The 25659-nt window shown below is 46.4% G+C and overlaps 1 protein-coding gene across 1 annotated transcript in view; it reads left to right on the forward strand.

The window, feature by feature from the left end:
• Window positions 1-275: 275 nt before the first annotated feature.
• LOC149325568 (anticoagulant protein rhipilin-2-like) overlaps window positions 276-25659 on the forward strand; it is a 32087-nt gene continuing 6703 nt past the window's right edge. The window contains exons 1-3 of the mRNA XM_089562917.1: window positions 276-359; window positions 11482-11698; window positions 22681-22730. Of these exons, the coding sequence (XP_089419043.1) occupies window positions 305-359; window positions 11482-11698; window positions 22681-22730 (322 nt within the window). The 5' untranslated portion in view covers window positions 276-304. The remainder of the gene's footprint in view (window positions 360-11481; window positions 11699-22680; window positions 22731-25659) is intronic.

Consider the following 25659-nt stretch of genomic DNA (forward strand, 5'->3'; position numbering starts at 1 on the left):
TTTTAGCGCAGCGAATAACAATACGCTAAAAGTGCATTTCGTAAACTTTGTGGATTTGACGTCTTCTCCACTGCAAATGTCAAGCTACCGGCGCACGTTTTGGCACTTCTGTCACGTCGGTAAAATATGAAACAAGCAGGGTGAAAATATACATTTTGCGCCAGGGAACTGCGAGGCTCCGCCCACTTAAATGTTTTGCTATTTGTTTTGACTGTTGCAGCCATAGAAATATAAGTGCAGCCAATCCACACCTCAGTCAAGTGCATTTTGGCGCCAGCTAGGCCCATCCACAGCGACTGCTGCGATGAACTGTTTCACTTCGTTGCTCGTGCTCTTCACAGCTACTGCGGCGTCCCACGGTGAGTAAAAAACTGCGGTTAAGTTGTTCCCCACAGTTTCTGCAGCAACAGGTCTTTTTGCTGCACAGTTCGCAAGCTATAAAACTGCATATACTAGCACTCTCTTCAAGAGGTTGTCAAAAGCTGATTTATATCTTTACTAGTGGTGTCCATAGTTTGTTTATTACTGACGATGGCATGTTGCTATCGCTCTCCTCACCTACTGAGCTTGCAGACCCGTCCCAAAGGCAGCAACTGAAGACGCTGCGAAGGTGTCACGTGTGCGGAAATAGAACTCGGTGCCCAAGCGGATGCCAGACACACGTTTTAGTGTGCAGACAGCGACAAGGAGCTGTGCTTAGAGCTGTGTTTCAATACCTGTTACAGTCTTAATTGCTATCAAATATTTTTGCACTTCTTAGTGATGCTGGCACTAAAATATTGTCCCTAATTTTATTTAAAGTTTTCTTCCCGACTTTAACGATTTTGTTTATTCAAAATTCGCAATAAAACAAAGCACCAGGGAAAGTTTTTAACAAAAAAATTCGACCATCAAGAGTTAACTGTTCGCCGTTCACTGTGAACGTCTGGAAAGGAAGCTGCAAGAGGGTTGGAAGCTTCAAAGCAACACTATGTTTACGTCCACTTCGTATATACATGATTAAAATGTTCGGTGAAACCGGTTGCGAAGACATTTACTGCTTAGACATCACGTTAATGCTCTGCGTGAAGCATATGCATATAAAAACGACGCTTTTGTGTATTTCACTAAAGGTGCAACTTCAATGCTACGAGTACTTTGCCATACCGAATTCGCAATGGTGAATGCTTGATGGATCACAAACGCGCCTGATGCCCCAACGAAGCAACAACCACAACTTGAACTCATGTACGCTGCATATTTCAAAATATTAAACCAAATGAATTGTTCCATCTTCTTTAATATAGTGAAGAACGCATCGCACCGCATTATTGATCTTTGGCCAGTAGATCCTTTGCAAGAAGCCCATATTTGGAAGAGTGAAAGCACCCACCGGTGAACATGGCATTTCCGCCTTGAACCGGCAGTGGTGCTTGGTGATTGCAGGGCTTTCCGTAGCCCTTAGAGATTAGCAAAAGTGAGCTGCAGAGGTGAAGAAAAAAAACACACGTGAAAAGCTGATATTATCGTTTCTCGAGGATGGCGCACTGTTTGGCCAGCTATCAGAAATGCAGCATTCATTATTTTCCTCTTGCGCATTGAGAGCTCTGAGCCGTTCCAGCCAGTACGAATGACGACATGTTGGTCTCATGATCCCTTTGCAAGTGAAGCACTTGTGTGTGAGCACAAGGTTGAAAGTACTTTTCGATTGGTTCAAACGAGTTGGTTTCATGTGGCATGCTCCAATAAAACATCGTGGATTGTGGGAAATTACGAATGGAAAAGTAAGTTCCGTAAGGAGTAACTGGAACAAACATCAATGCGTGTAGGCAGGACCAGCAGAAGGGCACCCCTCGGAAGCACTTAGATATCAGCCCGGACGTGTGTTGAAGAAACGGATTTAAAAGCAATTCTGTCTTTTTATGCTGGGGGCAGAAACCAATATTCTTGATTGCATCTTGGGTAGTTTAGTGTCCTGAGGCAACAGTGTAGTTGAAATCGACATTCCGCTATGAAACAGCAGAATAAGCAAGTTACCTTCTATTCAGCAGTGACATATGCGCAAGAGAACCTTCCCTCGCGAATCTTGCAAAAAATGGCGGATAGCGTCTTATGTGTTCATTTCTTGAAAGTCTTAGGTGCCCCAGACTTCGCTTCTCTTAGATTATTTGTCCGTCACTTGTAGATGCAAACTACAGAAACGCCATATTTCAGTCACTGTCGGCGTTTTCAGTCCAGTGATGGTCCATTCTGTATATCGCCAATGTGGAATTTTGCTCCTTCATTTCTCTCGCGCGAAAGGTACCACATATATCTATATCGAAGGCATTTTCCCTTTTTTTTATTTATTTGCCGAAAAGCTCATGTGGGCATTACTAGAGGAGGACATCACGCAACAAAACAATGAGCAAAATACAGTAGTATACCAATTCCCAATTGAAAAATATGCTAGAATGCATCATAAAAAATATTTAAGCATTGAACAATGAAAACGTAATGAATGACATACAACAACATTGAAACATACAAGAAAATGCACTATATTTGATGGCTTCAACGAAAAAAATAATGAGCGAAACAGAAACCAATATTTGAAGGAAAGTTAGTCTCCGGCAAGAATATTAAAGGCTTATTCGTACGCGTTATGAACATGCGTTAATACGTCGATTAACTGTACAACAAACGCGTTAAATTAACCTGGAGGCTTGTAACAGGCACCGATAGCTACTGTAAAGTTTAGCAAGGAGCAAGATACCCGCATAATTTCTAGTACACGATTTACTGTGATAAGCCTTGTATTTCCAAGCAGCAACCATGTCGGAACCATTTCCTTCAACTGCCGTCTTTACGAAAGAGAGAAACAAAGTTCGGCACTGTTACATTTTTAAGTTAACGACTTTTCTGCTAACGGCGCTAAGGAAGTAGCGCAAATATGGTTGAAGGAGGCAAGCTGGTAATCCTTGTTCTGAATGCTTCAAAACTTTGCTAATATTAAAGAAACGGGACTGCTTTAGTAATCTGTTTCCTTGTCATGGTTGGCGACACTGCAATAGAGCATGCGCACAAATTTTCGCACAGAGCATCGGGGTCGATCCCGGCCGCAGCGGCTAGAATTTCTTTGGAGGAGAAATTCTAGAGGCCCGTGTGCTGTGCGATGTAAGTGCACGTTAAAGAACCCCAGGTGGTCAAAATTTCCGGAGCGCTTCACTACAGCGACCATCATAGCCTTAGTCACTCTGGGACGTTAAACCCTATAAACTAACTAACTGATATTGGAATTGTGTCTTCGATAGAACGCGCTTTTTTCCGGGAAAATTGTATCCGGGATCACCAGACTTCAATATAAACCCTTCATGTGGTTGGTGCTACTTGGCGTGCGCATATTATTGGAATTTTCCTAAACCTTAACTTAAAATTGTTGCTGGCTTCTGGAGAAGCACGTCTTATGCAGAGGACCAGAACTGTCGCTGAATTCCTGGCTTCTCACGCCTGATTAGAGTAAGACGTAAAGTCTCGCAATGTACACCAGTTCCTTTAATTTTGCAATCTCCTGCTGCATTCACGAGGAACGCTCTAAATCAAAGTTTGCTAATGTTTAAAAGGTCAATACCCGTATGTAAATGCTTTGTCAACGTAGTGCTATGGAATCGATCACTGTCACCGCAAAATAACGATTAATAGCATGTCCTCCGAAGCGACAATACAAAAGTCGTTCACTTTTCAAAACATTTTAGTCAAGCATGCTGAGAGAATAAATTTTATTTTTTCACCAAACCGCTGAACTACTGTTGAACAAGGAGGATGTCAGCGGCCTAAGCAGAAGGCAACCACAAAGTGCACGCGCCGTGAAGAATACGGTCGAGAATGCTTGTGAAACTGCAGGCGTAGAAGCGTGTCATTTTTGAATCTTTCTCACAAAGAGCGAGCAAGTGGCGAGCAGCAGAAAATACTTGCGATAGTCTCCAGCCGTCTGTCACGTCGTCTCTTCGTGACACCTCTGCGCGATAGCAAAGGGCTCTGTCGTTCGAAAGATTAAGAAAGGACTTTCTAGGCGCTCAAAAAGGGCGTCCATACTCGGCGTTTCCATTATATAAGCTATTTCGAAGGCGCAATAACATGTTTACCGCTGACTGCGAATGGACCTGCCTGAGAATTACAGAATAATCTTAACATGAACCGCAGGTACGTTTGATGCACTATGTGTCTTGTTGAATGTGCACAGCATGACGCTGCTCAAACCGCTAAAAAGATTGGGCTTTAAACACGTAAGATTGCAACGAATGTTTTTGATAGCCTTAAGTCGCTTAAAAAGCAGAGTGTTACAAACTCTGAATAAACCGAATTGTTCCGTGTTCAGAGATTTTGTTTCGAACAATGCGACAGAGGCCGGACACAGAATAAGCTTGTAACAGAAAGGACAGATGCACTATATTGTGAATGATGCATTCATAACCTTATTTCTGGAAGAAAACGGAGATTTATAGCTCTTGCCTTCACTCTCAGTGCAACAAAACATGAACAATCAGCGCGAATTTCACCATATCCAAACAACTTGAAGATTTTAGATTTTTTGCTCTGCAATTGCGTATTTATTTTTACTCTCATGCAGCAACACACATGTGCTCAGTCTTCAAATGTATTATTGGCATACCTACGTGAGTATTGTGATGTTAGCAGCGGACTTTGCTACCTGAGGCAGGAGGTTTTGTCAGGCCATGGGGCTTTGTCTCCTGCTGCATTTTGTCTGTAGAGTGAAATGAAATAAAGAAAACAGAAAAAGATTTAAGATCAAAACATGGAAAGACAGCGTCCCAACGACCACCTTTTTTCCAATGGTGCTTGGAGGTCGCGAGAGGTTTTGAGTCTACCAGATCAATGACGTTCACCGGACACCCTTTACAGCCTCGGATAGGAGCTTTAGTTCGACTGCTGCTTTTTCAGAGCCGCGAGGGAGGGGATTATGTCACCCTCGTAGTCAAAATGGTGTCACAGCTTTGATAAATGCTCTTTTCCAGGCTGTTGATATTGCGCGGAAGCACTAACCTTGAAGGGGTACTCACGAAATGTTGCCCATTTTTTGTGAATCCTTTACATCGTAAGGCTGAATATTTGAAATCTGATTTCTAGAGAGGGTGAAAGTATATCATAGGAACTGAAAGGCCGGATAAGAAAAGAGAGGGCTAAAAATACATCTGTGCTGGTCACACCATGTCTGTAGACATAATACAAGAAGGTCAAGACGGTGGCTACAGGATATATTGATATTCTCTATTCCAATTCCCTGCAAACTTAGCAGTGTGTGCCTGATGATTTGTGACGGCTGTAACGATCCTTGCTGTAAGAAGCACGAGGTCAGGTGCCCTCAATACAAATTGTAGGTTGCGCTTGAGACTCCACTTGCTTGCAGTAAAATTTGTAAAGGCCAAATGAGACGGGGGTTCAGTCACCGAGCAAATAACTGCCTCTTGAATGCCAAAAAGAAATCTCACATCTTTCTCTGGACACTGCCAGCGCTATGAGCGAAGACCTGCATTCAAAGATGTCGTAGAAAACGCGAAAGTTCTTTGTGCAGTCGAGTCACGACTCAGAGAGCTCTTTGAAGATCGACAAAGCAGGAGGCAAGTGCTCGAAATGTCTATTCTCTCAATGTCAATTCTCGAAAAAGAACTGATTTTTTCGCATACTCACCTGCCTGTTCTCCTTATCCTAGTGTTTTTGTATTTAAATTCTAGGCACATTTTATTTACTCTACCTGCTACGCGCCTTTAGACTATGCGTTTCAACTTGTGTTTTTGCTGTTCACGATGGTTATTGCTTTGATTTTAATAGCCATTAGTTTTCAGTTTTGTTTGGCTTTTTATAAAAGTTTGGAATTCGGCTAGTTTGTGGCTTTTTGTTATATATTGCTTATTTATCAGATGCTGCAGGGCAGACTACCTCAGCAGGAGTGGGATACGCACAAAAGACGTGGTTTACACGCGCTTATAAGAGTATGCTTGACACGGAACTGAACAAGAGGATTAAAGCCAGCACAGTGCGCAGAGCACACTTTTTTTTAACTACGAAGTTTCTGAGAAAGCTGTATAGCTTTCCTGTGTAGCCGTATGGCTGCGCTTGGGTGGATGCCAATGAGTAATTACTCCCTTATTACAAATTTACTCCACCTGAGGGTTTACCCTAAAACATTTGACCAAGACTGCTCCCACTTCGAGTTCTTCATCAATTCGCTCTCGCCCTACCATAAGCTTACCGTCCAGGTTAGCTCAATTGCTAGAGCGACTGCTCTGGTGAGGCAGTGGTCCCGGGTTCGAACCCCGGACCAGGGCGAATTTTTCTTTAAATACAAAATTTCTGCTTTAATTTGTAGCCGTATGGCTGCGCTTGGGTGGATGCCAATGAGTAATTATTCCCTTAGTGCAAGAATACAAAACAATCTTTTAGGGAAACTTAAGACCTTAAAGATATTAAGCGATGGAACTATAGAGCTAATGATCCATATATGCGGAATAGGCGATTCTCAACTTTACCGTCATATGTCCCTTCGGAGTCCTAATCCCACTGCTTGTGCAATGGTGCAGCGGTTAAGGGATGCGGCACTGCCCTGCGATGACAGGTGCTACCACCGATGAGTCTTGTGCTATCCAAGGTGCTCTTCCCAAGTAAACTCTCGCAATCAACTATTAAGTTAACTGCCACCAGCTTGGGTGGTTAGTTTGCGCAAATCCCTATGGATACGCTGTGAGGACCTCCGGAAGGCACATGACCTAGGGTGCCCACCTAGGCTGCTTCTGCGTGGGCGGCTGCCTGGGCCCACCTACGACAACCATTTATCGCTCTCAACGCCGACGCCGGATTTCCTGCGTAATGAGGCCTTTAACGCTTTCGCGTTAAAAACATTAGAGGAAATTAATGCACTCATATCTCAAGAAACTGTTGAGTTCCTTGAAGAAATGTGACGGGAAACAGCGCGTAGAAGCAAGGCATACAAAATATCACCCAAACTGCTCTGCTACGATTTGAGCTTACGCCTTCAGGGAGAATTGTTTTGGGTTTAACTATCTTTTTTCTCTCCACACTCTTTAAGAGTTATCACTGCGCGTTCGTGTGAGGTCGCTCTGCGAAAATTGTTTTCTACTGGAGCTCTTTGTTTAAATTGCCCAATTCGTTCGATGTTTTCAGGTCGCATTTTTTTTTTAATTGTTGCTCCTGATTATGAAGGGGAGCGTGGTTTTTTCATGCCTCTTTCTCACATGTAGTCGAAAATGGCTGTTTATAAAGATTGACTATATTGAATACATAGTTTGTTCCCTTAAAAATCCTATGTAAATGTGCACGAAAGTCACACAGCATTTCGAACTACAATTTCGTTGGTCCTTCGACATATCGGAGTCTGAGCCGTGGCTCTGCAAGTGCTGCTGCACCTAACAGATTTCGTTCACCTTGGGCACCTGACCTTTGGCACTTGATGACAATGGTAGCTCTGTGAAACCTTGGGACTAGGAAAACGTGAGGCTTGTCTCAAGGTCAGTTTCCATGTCTTGCAGGTATTTCTTACGCCACATGGCTGTCATGTTCGTAAGCGAAAATAACTTAAGCCTGGTTGTGGCCCTCGCTTGGCGTTATTTGCTCGCGTCGCTGCGAAGCCCTTGCTGAAGCCAAGTGTGCCTTCTCTCCCGTTTCTATGCTGGTAACAGTACTAGATGAAAAAACACCGGCGGACTACGTCTGGTCAAAGTTTCAACTTCCACGTCGCTTTCTCGTGCTAGAAAGTGAAAAAAAAAACTGAAATCAAAGAGATGGTCTTATAAACGCAAAATAGATTACGCAGCTTGTTCACGATCTAGGAATTTAGTTTTTGAAGGTAGGTTCACACCGTCGGTCATATAATGACCGATGACCTAAGGCGCGGAAAAGGGGGCGTAGCGTTCCCTGACATCACCGTAATCAAAAATCAGCTGGCGCATTTAGTATAATATTAAGCAGTATAATAGGAAGACTCTGAAGCACCAAATAAAATCATCTCACCATTTACAAATCAAGTGCACTGTATAATATATAATGTTAACGGCAAAATTAAACACAAGCGAGTACGCGCTGATGAGTCGAGCGCTATGATACGATTAGCAGCGAAACCCGCGAGGTATACGTTAATGGCGCTGTGCAGCTAACAACATCGGCTGATGGCTGAGGCTCCTCAAGCCGCCAAATCTGTCACAAGACCGATGCACATTGCTTTGGTTTGAGAACAGAGGTGTGCGATGGAGGGGTGTGTTCAGCAGCCAGATGACCTGGAAAATACCATTGTGCGTCTGCCATCGTCTCCTGCTTTCCCGAAATAGATGTTATGCTTTTTACATGTGCTGCAAGCGAGGAGATAGACTACCGTTTTACTTCTCCCGTCCTGACACACGTTTCTAAGTTTAACTTCAAAAACGGGCTAGTGTCAAAGCAAGCTGCAGTAGAGGTTTATACGACCACGTAGCGCTTCTATCTGGCACAGAACAAATCATCAAAACAAGTTTTCACTTAGGGTACAATGCAGGGTTCGCCAGAGATGATGTCGGCCAAAGAGCAACTGACACAAACGAAGGAATGAAGGAATAGAACGCTTCTTCATTCATTATTGTTATCATCCTCGACACGACACTGCAGGACAAAGGCCGCTTCCTTATCTATCCAATCCACTCTCTCCTATGCTAGCAGTGCCCACCTTATCCCAGCAAACGTTTCCTGTTCTCATCCACACACTAAACTTTTAGCCGCCTCCTGCGCCGCATGGCGTCTCCTCCTGGGTGCGCATTATATGTCCTGTCCATGTTCTTTTCTTTTTCTTTGGTTGATTATAAAACAAAAATCCAGCGGTGCGATGAAACTAATTGTTTGCATAGATAATGAGAATACTCCTCCACTCCCACTATTACAATGCCATTAAAAGAGGAATATTAGCATGCAACCTAATCTAAGCTTCAAGGCATAAAATTAAGCTGCGGCACAAATAAAACAACACCGAGCAAAGTAGCTGAAATTAGTCGAATAACGTGTCTGTAGGCGTAAAGCAGGTATCACATATATGTATACAGTATCGAACAGAAAGATATGATAGGTGATGTTTTTGAAATTAACTTTTTTAACGGACTAAAATTTGATCACGAGGTTGTTTGAACGACAACATCGTAGATTTTAGACAAGAGCAACCACGGTTTATCATCATAATAAGCGGTAATTTGTTCCCACAAAACTTTATTGAACTGCTTTCTGCCTGCATGAAGGTATCGGTGATTATGTTTTCTACTGCCAAGTGAGGCAAATATTACAAAAATGCTTCATAACAACAAACTAAGACATGAATACTTTACACACAAGCCTTTTCCGGCGATCACTGTGTGATCACTCCGAAGCGTGGAGTCCAAGAAGCTGTCAGTGAACGTCTAGCCCAGGGAGCAGCTTCTCGACCTTGTGCTAGCACTGCTCTTCTTTTGACCTGAGACGACGCACGGCGGTTATATAAATACAGTCAATTGAAATAATCTCGATAAGATTGCTTGACCATTCCATAGGGTCCACCGTCTTCTCCTTCATTCCATCTTTCACATACCTAGAAAACCGCTTCATGTCGGAATCCTTTTGAACCACATTCTCAAATCCCCAATTCTTGCGATGCTATGGAAGCAAAACCTTTTCAAGAATGCCCTGATGAACCTCTTCGCTCATGGTTCTTTAAATATTCTCAGGGAGAGAAATTCCAGGAGCGGTGATTCGAGCCATCTGCCATTACATTCACATCTCTGTGGTTTAGCGTAGTAATCTGACGACGAGGTCCATATAAATTGTGTTTGAGGCGACGTACAACACGGAATCAGATTTTTCCCGCACAGCAAGAACTTAATTAATCTAAATAAATCCCTATTTTTCATTCCTGACCCATCCCCAAATGGTGTTCCTTTACCTACATTATCCTGTAAATACATTTCTTTCAACAGATGTGCGGGTTTTTGAGGTGGGCTCTTCTCGCTGAGAGCACTATGCACGCGATGTCTCACAGCCCATGCAGTTAGTGCAGAGCCTGATAACAGGGTCAACTCTTCTCAAATCTAGATAACAGAGTCTAGTTGGTTAGGTTCGTGCGAACAGTGTCTTTCTCAATTGCGTCTGCCGTTCTGGTGTGTCTCCTGCGAAGATCGAGAAACCAAACTTCCTCTAAACATATATTTCTTCAAAACTTCTCACGGCGTGCACTGCGCCAGTTTGAAATCTGCTAGTGTTTTATCACATAGCTACTGCCGAGATAACTGCTATTAGGGTAGTCTTGATGGCGTTAAGTTAACCTCACACTCCGCTCATTGCCTATCAAAAGCCGCAGTAACACATGTAACCGCAGAAAGTGTCACCTGAAAATTGCAACCAGTTAATTATAATATATAACAAACGGAAACTGAACGCAATGCGAAAGGCTCATGATGGGACAAAAATGGGGAACAAACTGAAGGTGAAGGGTTTTGGCCCCAATAACTCCAGACGAAAAAAAGAGGTAATCATGGATTCATAATATATTCAGACATAACAAATAGGCTTTTTATATTCGTGATACTTTAAATTTCAGAAAAAAATCCAAAATATCATAACTTTTTTTTTCACCCGTCTGTCTTGTAGCAGAACCGATGAATGAGGCCGTTTTCTAGTTAAGGCCGAGGAACATCGCAATTCCGGCTGCCTGGTGTGCAGCTGAAATGTTCAAAGGCCTTTTTCCCCGTGGTGCAGACGCCCTCGCACCGAAATCTTCAGTAGGCCCTTTTCTCAGCCCTCACGTTATTTGATTCACTCAACAAGAATTGATGTTTTTAAATATTTTTCCTTGCAAAAACGATAATTCACTGGAATAACCTGCCTTTACAAATACTTCCAGACGTCACATAAATAGAAAATTTTATGCTAAAGTTGGACGGGCATGTTGTCTAAGTTGCTGTCTGAGCGTACGTTGCAATCTGTTGATCTGTATTTCTTTTCAATCCTCCGATCATTTTTTTTCTGTTGCATCCCAGCCTGTATGCTGTGTATCTTCTAAGTTGCTCCTTTGTGTGAATGTTTATTTATCTCACGGCCATCCTATAACAGCCCGAGAGGCTAACTATTTTAAATAGATAACAAACAAAGTGTATATGTCAGCACCGGCGTATCAGCCGGTGGTCAATAACGTCGTCATCTGAACAGCATCAGGTCCTCTTTGCACCCTTTAGCGGGTTACGCTTCAGAGGGTGAACTATTGATAGCTTTCTCCTTTAAACCTCTCACAGGCGTACATATATACCGAGTAAATCAGTGAAAAATTGAAGGCCGTATGTTGATGGACTAAGAAATAAAAAGCAATTGCAGCATAATGGCGGGGAAGAATTCTCCAACTGCACCATGAGTAAAGACCGTCAACTCTCGCAGATATGCATGTTCGTCAATGCTGTTGACATCTAATTGTTATTAATTCTTTTTCCCTTTGTTTATCTGTTCCAGGCAACAGCATCAAGAAGAATCGATGTCAGCCAAAGGAAGGGTCTAATAGCAATCCGGTTGGTTGGTCATGCCCAAGAGAAAATAGCGGCCTGGCCTGCTACCCACGGAACTATTTTTATAACAGCAGCAGTAACCGATGCGAAGAATTTGACCACAAAGGATGTAGAGGAAACCAGAACAATTTTCCATCGGGCGAAGATTGTTCAGACCACTGCAAGTAAGCGACTTTTAAATCAAAGTATTTTTTATTCATGGGAAAGCACTAAATCAATGCTCATCAGTAAAGAAACCCACTGTGGAGAAAAAGTGGGGTACTAAAACCAGGCGATCAAGCAAATGAAAAAACATTTCTTGCGAAAGATGGGAACTGAACCCAAGACATTCGGACTGCGAGGAGAGCATTCACCTACAGACCACCAAAACATTTTTTTTCTTCACTGCCTTTCGAAGGAAGTACACAAACACACATTTTGTGGCGAATGGTGCGCCGTCAGCACTTATGTAATTTCATTTTGACAAGAAAATCTATCCCTTTAGTGATTTCATCACAGAAATCATGGTTACTGAGGACATCACGCAACTTACATATATTCTCTACAAAATAAGTGCACGCAGGGCGGTCGTCAGGAAAACCATTTCAGAGTGCCATTCGAGACCACCAGATCTCATACAAGCAAAGAAGAAACAGTACATGATGCGGAGTCAACTGCTCGTTTACAGCGAGAAACCGAATATCTCTGGATGTGGGCGGGATGTCTTTTTGGAGTACGTTGTAGCACGTCCCAAAAGAATACGGCTTCCCAGCAGTCCAGAAATACATGCTCGACACTCCCGTGTTTTGTACATAGGAGTCAATTAGTCCCCCATGGCAAAAACACGCCTCTCTAGCCACGTTTTACAGGCAACGTATTACTATGCAGTTTACAGAACTTTATAACTCACGTGAGACCGTCATTTTATTAACCTCTTTTAGGGCATTTTTATGTATCCGTTGGCCTGCGCTGTACAGGGGCCTATACATTCACTCTGGAAATATGTTGTGTACTATGTTCGAATTCAACTGCTTGCGTTTCACGTTGGTGAGGCACTGCATTGAAAATAGAACTGTAAAACACCTGAAAGCGCTAAAGACTTCCCGCAGGCACCCGCTAACAGCATATCTGAGAGAACCACGCTGCCTCTGGCTAACAAATATGAACGTTGTACATGCGCTGTCTTGCAAATGTAAGCCCATGAGTAGGTGGTCAATAGAAAGGAAGAAAAGTTTTTAAACAAAAATTCAAATTAAAAAAAGGGAAGTGAAATAAATTAAAACATAAGAAAAGAATGATTTTATTTCTAAGACGTCGCATTCAAAGCATGTAGTCTTATTTGCTATCCGCAAACTTTTTTTCACATATATGACTCCGCAACATTTCGCGTAATGCGGTATACAGCCCTATCAATGATCTTTATAAGGAAGAACATCGAGGATCTTTATGTAAATCTTTCCTGACCTGGCGCGGAAGTTTCGGTCATTGATAAAGCTTTGCATATGACAAGAGTATGGCCGAGCAGAATTCCCCACGCCACGTGGTAGCTTTTCAACTGCTTAAATCGCGGTACCGTACAGCAGTTCCGCGGAGAAGGCAAAAAGAAAGGATAGAAGAAGAAGAAAAGGGTGCCGGCGCGGTGTACATGAATGTGAGAGCGAAAAGGTGGAGGAGCTAGGTTGCACGAGGCTAACTGTGATTTGTGTGCAAGAAGTGAAGCGATGGGTTCGTCTCTACCCTTCGTTTGAAGTTATCTCGTTACGCTCTGGGAAATAAAGTACTTCTGTAAGAAAACAGGCATTGCTTCAAAGGCTGTGGACATATCCGGTTCTGCTGATCGCAAGCTTTTCCATGGGTACGACAGAACGAACGTGAGCACTTAACCGTCAAAACCATTCTTAACAAGCAGCCTAGACCACAAGCAAGAAAGTGCAATAAGAGGATCCCAGCCCGTTTTTCACTGAAGCTGAGGAGCCTGAGCCCAGCGAAAGCCGAATTTACCACGGAAGCCATTCTGGGTCAATTCGTTTGGTTAGAGTTGGTCTGGGTGTGACCATCTGTGGTACTACAATGTCCTTGCGACATAAGCCGTTTATGCGCCACTGGTTATTACATTGAAAGAAGTACTTTTTACCTAAGTGTTATACACAGGCCTCAAGAAGATCCAAGTATTAAATTTCTAATGAGTCCCAAACAGCTATTTTTTAGAAGGAATGTTCAGATTTTTGACCGCAGTGCCCTCAATGATCGAGAATTTCTTGATGAAATGTGAGGGCTTGGCAAATAAACGCCCAACGGATGGCGAAAACTCTGCGTTTCGTAGATGTATTTGAAGATAGAACTTCAGCAAGAGGTGATGTCGGGCTAGTTGGCTTGGTACTTGTAAAGCCACGAAAGGGTATGCTCAAAAAAAGGTGTCATGAAGACACAAGACACGACAGGACGAGCGCTCCTCCTGTCGTGTCTTGTGTCTTCATGTCACCTTTTTTTTTAGCGTAACGCTTCATTGCATTACAAGTAACTTGAAGATAAAAACTCAATAAAAATTGAACTTACGGCTGGTGACCAAACCAGTCAGAATAGAAATGGAGAACTTGCTGGGAAGATTACTGTTGGTACAATTATTGAATGCGTTCCCCAGTTGGCATAAAAAGCACTCAATTTGTCATATTAAAGACGCGCAATTTACTTCACAGACAGAAACAGGTAAAAGGAACAGCACACACAGAAAACAATTAGAGCTCGATTTGCCGAGAGTTGAGTGCAAAGCTGCATACAAGGTTATATGACTTTTCCTAATCACACTTAAAGGGGCAATGACGACACCTTACAGCAAAAAACTCGAGTTCGGCAAGAGCTCTCTATGCATTCCGCCTTATTTGCATCGGGCGGGATGTGAATTTTGTTTGATTTATTATGTCTACAAGTATGGGGGAAATTCTTATTGAATTTGTAGCAGCCATCAAAACTATTGAATTGGCTTCCTCTTTTTCTACCCATCTGATAAACACGGACGTGTAAAATGTATCCGTCATGCTTACCTTGGTTTCAATGAACCTTGGTTTCTTTTATGCATATATTATTCATCTAGTGGTAAACACAACATGAATCTTCCTACCGTATTTTAAGCAAGTATTAATGACGAAACGAGCATAAATCAAGGGCAGTTATTCGACCGTTATCAATATCAGAAAAAAAGTGTTCTACATTTATGATTACTTTTTCTTTTCTTACCATTTTGCTGTAGGGGACGAAGTTATTTGAAATATATCGTACTTACTTTTGGTTTAAAGAAATTAGTGGAATAAGCTGATGCTGAGAAATAGCTTCTTTCTTAACAGAACTCCCGTCGCAGTACGCAGTAGAGAACAATCGTAACGATTGCGGTGTTTTCTTCCATAGCTTCCTGCTTGTGTTAGAGTGGACCAGCATGTAGTGCGAAAGTACTGAGTCTGGAATTGCATTTCGTTTATGTGTTGTAATCCACCGCAGATATTGGTTTTTTGCTATTTATCGGTGTATTGTGCCTCCCATGGCTGTGACAAGGTCGCAAAATGCTTGCAAAGAACTCTTGTTTGAGAACCAGGCATTGGTGCAGGAAGTCGAGCATACATGTATATCTATTTCTCCGACCAAAAAACTTCCTTCATGACAATCATGAACTGTTAGCGGAATGTTTCTTGAGGAAGAAATGTGTGTGAAAATAACAAGTTGTCTGTAATTGTACACGCATGTCTTGCTCGAATTCTTTTCCTCAATCCTCGAAAAGCTGAAATAGCTGATGTGCTGCGCTCAAATTTCGTATTAGGAACTAACGTATTCTTCGCAAATTTTTTAGGACATTGAACACTCCCTCGAATATCTTGTCTCCATCAATGCACTAACATTCATATCGATCAGCGCAACCTAACCGGCTGTGCAGTCTATGTCCCGGAACCATCTTATGAGACAGGGTTCGATGTGCCCTGCAAATCACGTGCACTTTTTCTTACCGCCGGTAACTTGCACCGGTCCTATGTACCGCGGCTCCCTGTGAGAGTCTTTGTCACCCGCGATTTAAATGCCTGTAGAAAGAGGAGCCATACGCATATTTGGGGCATCACGGCTTAATTCTTCTCTACATGGGTTGCGACAAAATTACTTGTTAAATGACCTGACCCTGCCCTATTCACAAACCGGCCACAGAGAACGCGATGCTCAAGCGCAGTGCCAACGAGCATGTCAAAAGTCATAAGAGAGCATGTCATAAGTAGTGCCGCGGATCTTAAATAGTGCCGCGGTTCGTTTGTAGTATTTGTTTGTGCATGCTTTGTTTGTGCATGCCGACGCGCCGTTTTATCGCTTCCTTTGTGACGCAAGACGCGCCTAGATTTATCTTGATTGATCGCATGCGGACGGAGCCGGTTCTAGTTTGTGCCAGAAGGTTCTAGTAACTTCCTAAGCTTTATCTCGAATGCTCGCTATAAGCTTTAAAAAGAGCACGGCCGACAGCGGCGGGCATTCTCTTCGACCACCGCCGAGCACGCTTGTTGCTACGCCACCGTCGAGCGATTCAGTTCTTTGCGGGCGCAAGTCAGCCCGAATAAAGAGTTTCGTTTGGAAGACATTCTCGCTGTGTTCCAGTTCGCCGGACTGCAGTCACCACTACGTGACATCTGGTGGAGGTGCTGACCTGCTATGCCCGTCAAGATGGAACCTGGTGCACAGCCAACGCCCGTCGTGCTTCGCCAGCCCCGTGAGCCACCGACTTTTCGTGGAGGACCACACGAAGATGGGGAAGACTGGCTGGACATGTACGACCGTGTAGCAGCGCTGAACGCCTGTGACGAAGGCGCTAAACTTCGTAACGTTTATTTTGCATTGGACGGCTCTGCCAGAACGTGGTTTGAAAACCACGAATTTTCCCTCACGACCTGGGCGACCTTCAAGAAGCAACTACTGGATACGTTCACTAGCATCGTGCGCAAGGAAAGAGCGGAGATCCTGCTGCAGTCACGATTTCAACGTCCAAACGAGACCGTGACTGCGTATGTGGAAGATATGAAACGCCTTTTCAAGCGCGCCAACCCTGACATGAACGAAGAAAAGAAACTCTCTTTTCCTAATGCGAGGCGTGAAGGAGCAACTCTTCACTGGACTGATCCGGGATCCTTCAGCAACCGTCGCCGAGTTTGAAGCTGAAGCTTCAACCATCGAAAAGACCCTGAACGCCCGGACCCGTTACTACAACCGACCACTTGATGTGCTGTCGGCGAGCCCCCCAGAAGATACCCCTGCAAGTGGAGATAACCTTCGTGATCTTATACGCGAAATTGTTCACGAAGAACTTCGCCGACTGCTGCCATCGCCTACACAGCCGACGCAGCAGACTCAGGTGGCGTCGTTCACGGACATCATCCGCGAAGACGTACAGCATGCACTTGGCTCCCCGTCACAGACGACACAAAAGGAAGTTGTAGCCATGAACTACGCCGCCGCACTACGCAGTCCTGTGCCTCGACGAGACCCCCCAAGCCCTCTTCGACGCGCACCAGCTCTACAAGAACGACGGCCCCAAGCTCCCGCGCGCCCGCATTACGACCGACGCAACAGCTTTAGGAAATGCGACGAGTGGCGAACTCCCGAGAACAGCCCACTGTGTTTCCATTGTGGCCACGCCGGGCACATACTTCGCCACTGCCCGTACAGACGCATCGGGCTGCGAGGTTTCGCCATCGACGCCCCTCTACCGCTCCCCGGCCAGCGACCACAGGAAATTGACGACTACCTACGTAGAGGGGAGTACGTGTCTTCAAGCCGTTTTTCCCGCTCCCCGTCGCCGTCCACCGCACGATTTGCATCAACCTGACCTGTGGAGGTCAGGTTGCTTGCCGAGAAAACGACGAAGATCCTCCAGCGACCACGCCGTATGAAGACGCCGCACCTACTACGCCGACGACGCATACAACAACCCCGACTACGGCGCTAACCGCCTTCAAAACTACGCCGCCATGAAGAAAAGCTCCGACCACACGCCCCACACACGATTCACATACCCGACGAAGCCGTAACCCGACGCCGAGGACGACGTGCAACTCCAGAGCCAGGACATCCGATTTAGAAGTGGTTATCGACGGCCGGAAAGTCACCCCTCTAGTCGACACAGGAGCCGATAATTCGGTGATGAGCGGACGATTCGCTGCGCAGCTGAGGAAAGTAACGACCACTGGGGACGGCCCACAAATTCGCACCACAGGGGGCCACCTCATTACGCCAACAGGGCGATGCACAGCGCGAGTTACATATCTCAAGGGACATACCTATCCCGCGACCTTCGTAGTGCTACGGCAATGTTCCCGCGAAGTGATCTTGGGCATGGTTTCCTTAATGAGCATCAAGCGATCATCAACCTGCGATCCGAGATGATCACACTTTCCACGGACGAGGCCATCCCGTCGATGAGAACTCCGGAACATCACGTTGCGCCCATGTGTCCTCGAGGAACAAGTTAGCTTCCCACCCTACTGAAGCGTCATCATCACCGTAGGCGCCACGGAAGCGAATAACACTGAAGCCGTTATTGAGGGAAACATGCAATTGCTTCTCGACCGAGGAATCGGCATCGCAATAGGCATCGCACATTTCCGCAAAGGACAAGCCGAAGTACTGCTCACTAACTTCAGCGAAGAATACCGGCACGTTAACAAAGGAACAACGATGGCATTCCTCGACGAAATATCTGACGTACGAGACTTCTTCGCGCTCTCCGACCCATCCGTAGAAGATTCTTCTATCCAAGAGAACTCGCCCACTTTCGACGTAAACCCAGCCCTACCCCCGAACAGACAATACCAGATCCGCAATCTCCTTCGAAGCTACAGCGAGTGCTTCTCGTCATCTCCGAAGGTCCGACAAACGCCGATTGCCAAACATCGCATTTTAACCGACCAGCATGCTCGACCTCTCCGCCAGAGCCCCTACCGAGTGTCGCCGCGAGAACGACAAGCCATCCGGGTCCAAGTGGAAGAAATGCTGCGCGACGACGTTATTCAGCCTTCAAAGAGCCCCTGGGCGGCACTTGTTGTTCTAGTGAGAAAGAAAGACGGTGCACTGCGATTCTGTGTTGATTACCGCCGCTTGAACAACATCACAAAGAAGGACGTCTACCCCCTCCCCCGCATCGACGACACACTGGATCGGCTCTGCAACGCTAAGTACTTTTCATCGATGGACCTCGAGAGCGACTACTGGCAAATAGAGTTCGACGAGAGAGATCGCGAGAAGACCGCATTCATCACTCCAGATGGCCTCTTCGAGTTCAAGGTGATGCCGTTTGGTCTCTGTTCAGCACCAGCGACATTTCAGCGAGTAATGGATACAGTGCTGGCAGGCCTGAAGTGGCAAATTTGTCTGGTACATTTAGATGACGTCGATGTTTTCGCTTCGAGCTTTGAGGACCACCTGAAAAGGCTTCGAACAGTACTAGAGGCAATCAAATCGTCCGGGCTAACCTTGAAAGCAGAGAAGTGCCACTTTGCCTATGAAGAGCTGCTGTTTCTAGGCCACATTGTTAGCAAGGAGGAAGTACGCCCAGACCCGCAGAAAACAGCTGCTATCGCAATGTTTCCGCCGCCAGCCGATAAGAAAGCTGTGCGAAGATTCCTCGGACTGTGCGCGTACTACCGACGATTTGTGAAGAACTTTTCCCGCATCGCCGAGCCACTCACCCACCTGACAAAGCCAGACGTGCCATTTAAATGGAAAGCGCCGCAAGTAGAAGCCTTCAACGAACTTCAGCGTCGTTTACAGTCCCCACCGATCCTCGCGCACTTCGATGAAAACGCCGAGACTGAAATTCATACCGACGCAAGTAGTGTGGGCCTAGGCGCTGTCCTCGTTCTGAAAATTGACGGAGTGGAGAAGGTCATCGCGCACGCTAGCCGTTCCCTGTCCAAAGTCAAAGCTAATTATTCGACAACTGAGAAGGTGTGCCTTGCCATCATCTGGGCTACGTCGAAATTCCGCCCCTACCTGTACGGACGACCGTTCAAGGTGGTCAGCGGTCACCACGCACTGTGCTGACTCGCCAGTTTGAAGGACCCCTCCGGCCGCCTCGCTCGATGGAGCCTGCGGCTCCAGGAGTTTGATGCAACCGTCGTTTACAAGTCCGCACGCAAGCACTGTGACGCCGACTGCCTGTCACGAGCCCCTGTAGATGCACCGCCGCCGGACGACGATGAGGACGCCTTCCTGGGACCCATCAGCTCCAGCTCTCTTGCACATCAGCAACGCTCGGACCCCGACATAAAATGCCCGATCGAATACTTGGAAGGCAAGGTTTGTTCACCCCCCCCCCCTTTTTCAAGCGAGTATTGTCTTCGTTCTGCTTACAGAACGATGTCCTCTTAAAGAAAAACTTTGCAGCGAACAAGACAGCCTACCTCCTTGTTGTACCTGTCAGTCTGCGCGGAGAAGTTCTTCAGGCCTCACACGACGAGCCGACAGCTGCACATCTCGGGTTTTCTCGCACTCTCCGTCGCATGCAGGACAAGTATTACTGCCCCCGACTGTCTGCCGATGTCGCACATTATGCGAAAACCTGCCGAGATTGTCAGCGACGAAAGACCCCTTCAAACCGACCAGCAGGACTTCTGAACCCCATAGAACCCCCCTCAAGGCCCTTTCAGCAGATCGGCATGGACTTGCTTGGCCCTTTCCCGAAATCAACATCTGGAAATAAGTAGATCATCATAGCGACCGACTACCTGACCCGCTACGCCGAGGCAAAAGCCCTACCGAACGGAACAGCAGCAGAGGTCGCCAAATTTTTCGTGGAGAACATTCTTCTGCGACACGGCGCCCCCGATGTGCTCATCACTGACAGAGGAACAGCATTCACGGCGGAACTGACGCAAGCCATCCTCCATTACAGCCAAACCAGCCACCGGAGGACAACTGCATACCACCCGCAGACCAACGGACTGACCGAGCGCCTCAAGAAAACCATCGCCGATATGCTCTCCGTGTATGTCGACGCCGAACACAAGACCTGGGACGTCATCTTGACTTACGTAGTCTTCGCCTACAACACCGCAGTGAGGGAGACCACCCAGATGACTCCTTTTAGGCTCGTCCATGACAGGTAGGCCACGACCATGCTGGACGCCATGCTGCCGAACGTTACCGAGGAAGATAACGTCGACGTCGCCGCCTACCTTCAACGCACAGAAGTAGCCCGTAGACTTGCCCGATTAAGGATCAAAGACCAGCAGCGGACCGATGCCAGACGCTACAACCTACGAAGACGCAACGCGGAATTCAAGCCAGGAGAGCGAGTGTGGGTTTGGACGCCCATCCGCCGCCGAGGATTGAGTGAAAAGCTTTTGCGCCGCTATTTCGGCCCGTACAAGGTTCTTCGTCGGCTAGGAAAATTGGACTATGAAGTCGTTCCTGACCTAATGACTGCATCCCAGCGACACCGCGTACGACCAGAAGTAGTCCATGTCGTGCGCCTAAAGCCCTATCATGCACGCTAGAGGACGCCGTGTTTCCACATTCGGTGTTTATTTTTGCACAATCCGTTTTTGATTGTTTATAGCCGCTTTATGTTCGAAATCATTGAGTCGATGCTTCTTTGAGAGGGGAGTAATGCCGCGGATCTTTGTAGCGTTCGTATGTAGTATTTGTTTGTTAATGCTTCAAGGCTGCCGACGCGCCGCTTTATCGCTTCATTTGTGACGTAAGACGCGCCTAGATTAATCTCGATTTATCGCATGCGGACGGAGCCGGTTCTAGTTTGTGTCAGAAGGTTCTAGTAACTTCCTAAGCTTTATCTCGATTGCTCGCTATCAGCTTTAAAAAGAGCATGGCCGACAGTGGCGGGCATTCTCTTCGACGACCGCCGAGCACGCTTGTTGCTACGCCGCCGCCGAGTGGTTCAGTTCTTTGCGGGCGCAAGTCAGCCCGAATAAAGAGTTTCGTTTTGAAGACATTCTCGCTGTGTTCCAGTTCCCCGGACTGCAGTCACCACTACGTTACAATATCTTGTCTCCATCAATGCACTAACATTCATATCGATCAGCGCAACCTAAGCGGCTGTGCAGTCTATGTCCTGGAACCATCTTATCAGACCGCGTTCGATGTGCCGTGCAAATCGCGCACGCTTTTTCTTACCACCGGTAACTTGCACCGGTCCTATTTACCCCGGTTCCCTTTGAGAGTCTTGTCACCCGCGATTTGAATGCCTGTAGAAAGAGGAGCCATACGCATATTGGGGGGATCACGGCTTAATTCTTCTCTACATGGATTGCGACAAAATTACTTGTTAAATGACCTGTCGCTGCCCTATTCACAAACCGGCCACTGAGAACGCGATGCTCAAGCGCAGTGCCAACAAGCATGTCGTAAGTGGTGTTTGTGTGTACTAAAAACACTTCGACTTTAAAGAGGTTGGTAATTCTCCGATTATACATCCATGCAGTTCTAATCGCAGAGGCATTCCAACTGTCTGAGGATTCCAACACAGTGCTCCTTGAGAAATACAAAATGACCACTGCCTTACTATATTTTCGAGGCATTACTCTGTGAGGGGAATGAACTTACAAAAACTTTATGTAACCTGCTATGAAAGGGAAGCTGTGTCAGTGCGTTAACCCAAAGGGAGAAAGCAGGTTCATAGCAAATGCTTATACTAAGGAAATGTAGAGGAGAACCACCAGAATAATGAAGCCGCTCGAAAGTAAGCTGATCCTTAACATCTTTCTTGTATCATTTTGAATATAGCGCATATATCCTTGCTCCTTATGTTTAGCTTGTATAACAAAATAAATAGCTGAAGTGTCATGGCTTATAGCCTTTTGTCTCCGCAGAAAATTTTCAGGGTTCAGTTATTCTGCCGCCCGCACAGCAACTCATAATGCTTCAAAATCGATCGTAAACGACATCGCATTCATGAAGCTAATGAGTCAGAGGTCATACGGACTGTTTCAGGCATTTACTAGCGGATATTTACTACTGCACCAAGTTACAAATACCCCGGGGAAGATATCTTAGAATATTCCACAGTGACGCATAAGGTTGCATGCCGTTCCATCTTGAGAATCAATAGTCTAGTTTTGTTGCACAGTGTGCGTTTTTTCTAGAAGCAAAAATTAAAGGCGTTCGCTTTTTTTTCGTTTTCTTTCTGCAGGAGAAGCAGTGTACCCACTTATCCGGTGGACGAGAGTAAACACGGAAAGGGTAAGATACCATGCTTTCATTTACTATCTACCACCCACCGCCTATAGTTCAGCACACTTCTCTGACGTAACCAAAATGCGTTAGCGTTGCTGTTATTTGTTGGGAGTAGCAGCTGGGGCTGCAGGCCGTAGGCCTTCAAGTAAATAAAATGTTACAAAGTAGTTTTCTGACATACCAGTGTGTCCATGAGGCCATCCGAGGTCACGAGGCCCCGTCAGGCGCCATATGGACGCCTTTTGCCTCGTGAACCTCAGCAGATATAAAAACAAAAATCCCCACGTATATGTACCCCGATTCTGCTGAAATAAATTTCATTTCATTTCATCCCTTCATTACCAAAAGTCGAGTACCTCCCAGAGCAAAACGCGGTTGATTTGCAGGTCATTTCAGTGCTGATGTATTTTCAAAGCACCACAGTGTGTACCTGCTAGAGCACCTCGTGGTGAGGGTGCAAGAATACGTCTAAAGAAAACATTTCAAAATCAGTTTCGCATTTCACAGTGTACGTATGAAAGCACCCGTTTCTTAATGGGAGGCGAGTATTTTAGGAGAGCACAAGAAAATATGCAAAGTTGTTCCTTGTTCGGGCTACAGGTTCGGGCTTCGGTGGTGGTGGCGTGACACTTTTATTAAAACAGCCTTTCGGTTAGGCGTTCCATAGATCTTGGGCCAAAGCGACGAGGGAACGTTGCAGTTTTAGATCCAGGGAGGCGAGCCAGATGGGCCACGGTGAGGGTGGGGAAAGGATAGGCGAGGGACTAGAAGGCTGCGTGGCACTGTGTAAGGTAGTGTTCCATATCTGCATATGTGTGTGGACAGTTTGGGCACTGAGGTGTGGAAGTGTACCGGTACAGATAAAGCCGGGCTGGTGTATGTAGGAGATTAAACTGTATTCGGCGAAGAATGCAAGCTTCACGGATCGATAAGGATGGGTGTGGCGGTGGTAAATCAGCTGAGTCTAAATTTTCCTGCGTGTAGTATTCGTCGAAACTGCGTTTGTAAGCCCCGACCGCTTGCTCCGTCGGTGGGCTCGTCCATGGGGTCCCCGAAGTCCGGTGTATAGTTTCGCAGGAGAGCTAGTGAGCCAGCTCATTACCGGGAATACCCATGTGACCAGGGATCCACCGAAGGGTCACCGGTCGTGGGATTAATGCTATGACGGCGGCATCTAAGGCCGATCGGGAAGGGAAGCGGAGGGCTCTTTCGTGGAAGGCACGCGGAGCTGCCTGCGAGTCTGCATAGACAACGTATGCGGGGGCGACGGGTAGGTAGGCAAAGTGTGTGATGGCATCGGCGATCCCGTGTAATTCTAGGGCGACAGTGGAGAGTGGGGAGGTGTATAGAACTGTTCTGTGAGTGCTGGTTGCAGAGAGGCAAGGGTGGAGGAAGAAAGCTGTTGTGGAGCCCGCGGTTTCCGTAAGACAGGCGTCTCTGTAGGTCACCGCCGCAGCCGTCCAAGGGTGGCTTTGGTTGTATGCGTATGCTTGGCGGCAGCCTGCGTGTGTGTGCGCGGACATGTTGCGTGGAACGGGTGCGAGGCGAAGGTTAGAGGGGTAGATCGGAGACTGCGGTGGGTCTGCGAAAGAGATAGGTGCGTATGGAGTCTGGGATAGTATCCAGTGCCCAGCTGGTGAGCTGGACAGGCGGATGATTTGTCTGCCGGTGCAGGATAAGGAGAGCTTGAAGAGGGTGGAAAAGGCCTGCTCTGTACACGCTGTCTGTAGAAGACTGAGGGGGTAGTCCTAGTGTTACTATATATAGTATATTGAGGGCCCGGGTTAGTTTTTCTTGTGTATTTGTAATGGGCAGTAAGGTATGTAGTACAGGAATTTGTTCAGGGGCAGCGCTTGAGCAAGGCGGCTTACCTGTGTCTCGGAGAGGCCGGCATGTTTTAAAACTACGCGGCGGAGTAAGTGTGTTATTGAGTGGCATGTGCGTATGGACTTATGGATGGTAGAGAGGTGAAAGTGTTGGAAGTGAGCGGTATACCCAGGATGCGACAGGAGTCGGTGCGGGGGATGCGCTGTCTGGCGAGGGTGAGGGAGATGGAGGGGTTCATCGTCCGTTGATATTTACTGCGTGTTATGAGTAGAAATTCAGATTTATCCGGAGCGGGTTTCAGGCCCGCTTGAGAGATGCGTGAGGACATGGTGTTAAGTGCACTTTGGAGTGTGGTTTGGACCTCTCCCGTTGAGCCAGTGGTGACCCACAAGGTGAGGTCGTCTGCACAGAAGACGAAATGAAGGTCGGGAATATCGGCTAAAGCCCGGCGAGCGGGACCATGCCTACGTTAAAAAGAATGGGAGAGAGGACGGCAACTTGTGGAGTGCCACGAGTGAGTGGAATGGGGTGAGATAGTTTGTCGAGATAGCGGATACGGGCGGAGCGGTGGGAGAGCAAAGCTCATATGTAATTGTGCATTCTGTGCCTCCACTGCGTGTCGTTTGTCGAGATAGCGGATACGGGCGGAGCGGTGGGAGAGCAAAATTCATATGTCATTGTGCATTCTGTGTCTGCACTGCGTGTCAGCTAGTATGGTGAGAATGTGGTCGTGTGATTTGTAGTCGAAAGACTTGCGTATGTTAACGGTTACTAAGGCTTTGACCTGCGCAGCGTTTGGAGCATTTTAGTTAAAGAAGGTGTGTTGAAGGAGAAGGAAAAGGTCTTGGGTAGATAGTGCTTGGCGAAAGCCAATGAGGGGGGTTGGTAGTCGGTGGCCTGAAGATGGGAAGTGAGGCGGGTAAGCATCATGTGCTCCATGAGCTTGCCCGCGTAGGAGGTTAATGATGCTGGAGGGTTTATTGGGTTTTGGTATGAATGAGACCAGAGAGGATGTCCAGTCCACTGGCAGAGTGCCAGAGGTCCAGGCGTTGTTGATGACAGTAAGAATAAATGTGTGGCTTTCGGGGGGAAGGCTCTTGAGAGTTGT

This window comes from Amblyomma mixtum, chromosome 10, assembly GCF_055824585.1.
Source record: "Amblyomma mixtum isolate Tamu chromosome 10, ASM5582458v1, whole genome shotgun sequence".
Taxonomy (NCBI): Eukaryota; Metazoa; Arthropoda; class Arachnida; order Ixodida; family Ixodidae; genus Amblyomma; species Amblyomma mixtum.